This window comes from Theobroma umbraticum, unplaced genomic scaffold, assembly GCF_002168275.2.
Source record: "Theobroma umbraticum cultivar Fairchild unplaced genomic scaffold, ASM216827v3 scaffold_44.0, whole genome shotgun sequence".
NCBI classification, from domain to species: Eukaryota; Viridiplantae; Streptophyta; class Magnoliopsida; order Malvales; family Malvaceae; genus Theobroma; species Theobroma umbraticum.
This window is the reverse complement of record NW_018397255.1, coordinates 9,072,721-9,074,461: the sequence shown is the minus strand read 5'-3', so window position 1 is coordinate 9,074,461 and position 1,741 is coordinate 9,072,721. Positions and strand designations below refer to the sequence as shown.

Sequence of the window (1,741 nt, the reverse complement as noted above, 5' to 3'; positions counted from 1 at the left end):
TGGATGTTATAGTCAGCTAGGGTGCGACCGTCTTCAAGCTGTTTGCCAGCAAAGATAAGCCTTTGTTGATCAGGAGGGATTCCTTCCTTGTCTTGGATCTTAGCTTTGACATTATCAATTGTATCAGAGCTCTCAACCTCCAAGGTGATAGTCTTTCCTGTGAGTGTCTTGACAAAGATTTGCATACCACCACGGAGACGAAGCACCAAATGGAGGGTGGACTCCTTCTGGATGTTATAGTCAGCTAGGGTTCGGCCATCTTCAAGCTGTTTGCCAGCAAAAATAAGCCTTTGTTGGTCAGGAGGGATTCCTTCCTTGTCTTGGATCTTAGCCTTGACATTATCAATAGTGTCAGAGCTCTCAACCTCCAAGGTGATAGTCTTTCCTGTGAGAGTCTTGACAAAGATTTGCATACCACCACGGAGCCGAAGCACCAAGTGGAGGGTGGACTCCTTCTGGATGTTATAGTCAGCTAGGGTTCGGCCATCTTCAAGCTGTTTGCCAGCAAAAATAAGCCTTTGCTGGTCGGGAGGGATTCCTTCCTTGTCTTGGATCTTAGCCTTGACATTGTCAATAGTGTCAGAGCTCTCAACCTCAAGGGTGATGGTCTTGCCTGTAAGGGTTTTCACAAAGATTTGCATCTGGTCGGTCAAAGAATTAACAAAAGGTTAGAAACTAAAATGAAAATGCCCTGGTGATCATAAATATATTTGCAAAAAACTCTTAGAAAAAAAAAAAACAAGATAGGAAATGAGAGAAAGGTAAAGAAAAGTTCTTTGACTAAGGAAAACCTAACAATTATTAAAGAAAAAAACTGTTGGAAATTGCCAAAATTCAGAAAAACAAATCAAGAGCCTAGATTCTATTGATTAAGGGAGGAACTTAGAAGATGAAAACAAAAGCAACCCATGATCAATATCAGTTTATAAAATGATCTTGAAAAACCAATCTAAAAATACATAGTATCTAAAACAGATCACAATATTCAAAGGAGCAATCAAAAGCTTGTCTTTTCATTTGAATATTAGAACTCTTTTGCCCAAATTACACGGATTGAAAATAACAAGATTCAACCAACAAATTAAAGAGAAAGAAAAGTCTTATCCGTCATGCACTATATCAATAGATTTACCAAAACAAATCAATCATATTAAAAAGGAATATGATTCGATTAATCACAGCCTGGTCAGTAAGGCCTGATAAAAGAAACAAAAAACCACTAATTTGCAGCGCCCAGATCAATCAAAATATAAAGATTCAGAAAAGAGAAGTAAAATGAATTTGAAGCAGGAAATAACCAGAACCAGAAATTCGAAGGAGACGAAATGTTACCTTGAATGGGAGAGAAGTTTGACAAACTTGGATCGATAAAATTGATATAACCTCTGGCGATGAGAAGGCTAGGGCTAGCGTTATACGCCTTTTATAACGAGGGAAGCTGTCAACAAGGAACGCAATGTATCTAGAAACTTGTATAATTGTATTCTTTAATTTTTTTTCCTTATACCATACGTACACGTCAAGTTTTTTTTTAATATAATTTTTATAATTTTTCATAATAATAATAATATAAAAATTTATCTGTAAGTCTTTTATTTGAAAATTATATATACATTTGGCTCATCTAATTCTTAAATAATATAGTGTTGTAAAATGAAAAAAAATGAAAAATTGCATTTTGAGAGAGAAAAAGTTACGTTAAAAAGAAAGTTGATAGATTTTTTTTATTAAATTATGTAAT

The 1,741-nt window shown here is 35.0% G+C and overlaps 1 protein-coding gene across 1 annotated transcript in view; it reads right to left on the bottom strand.

Moving 5' to 3' along the window:
* The window catches only part of LOC110408876 (polyubiquitin), a 2,409-nt gene extending 952 nt beyond the window's left edge, over window positions 1-1,457 (bottom strand). The window contains exons 1-2 of the mRNA XM_089782330.1: window positions 1,333-1,457; window positions 1-641 (exon numbers count right to left, since the gene is read on the bottom strand). The exon at window positions 1-641 is cut by the window's left edge and continues 952 nt beyond it. Coding sequence (XP_089638456.1) covers window positions 1-641 — 641 coding nt within the window. The 5' untranslated portion in view covers window positions 1,333-1,457. The remainder of the gene's footprint in view (window positions 642-1,332) is intronic.
* Between the last annotated feature and the right edge of the window lie 284 nt (window positions 1,458-1,741).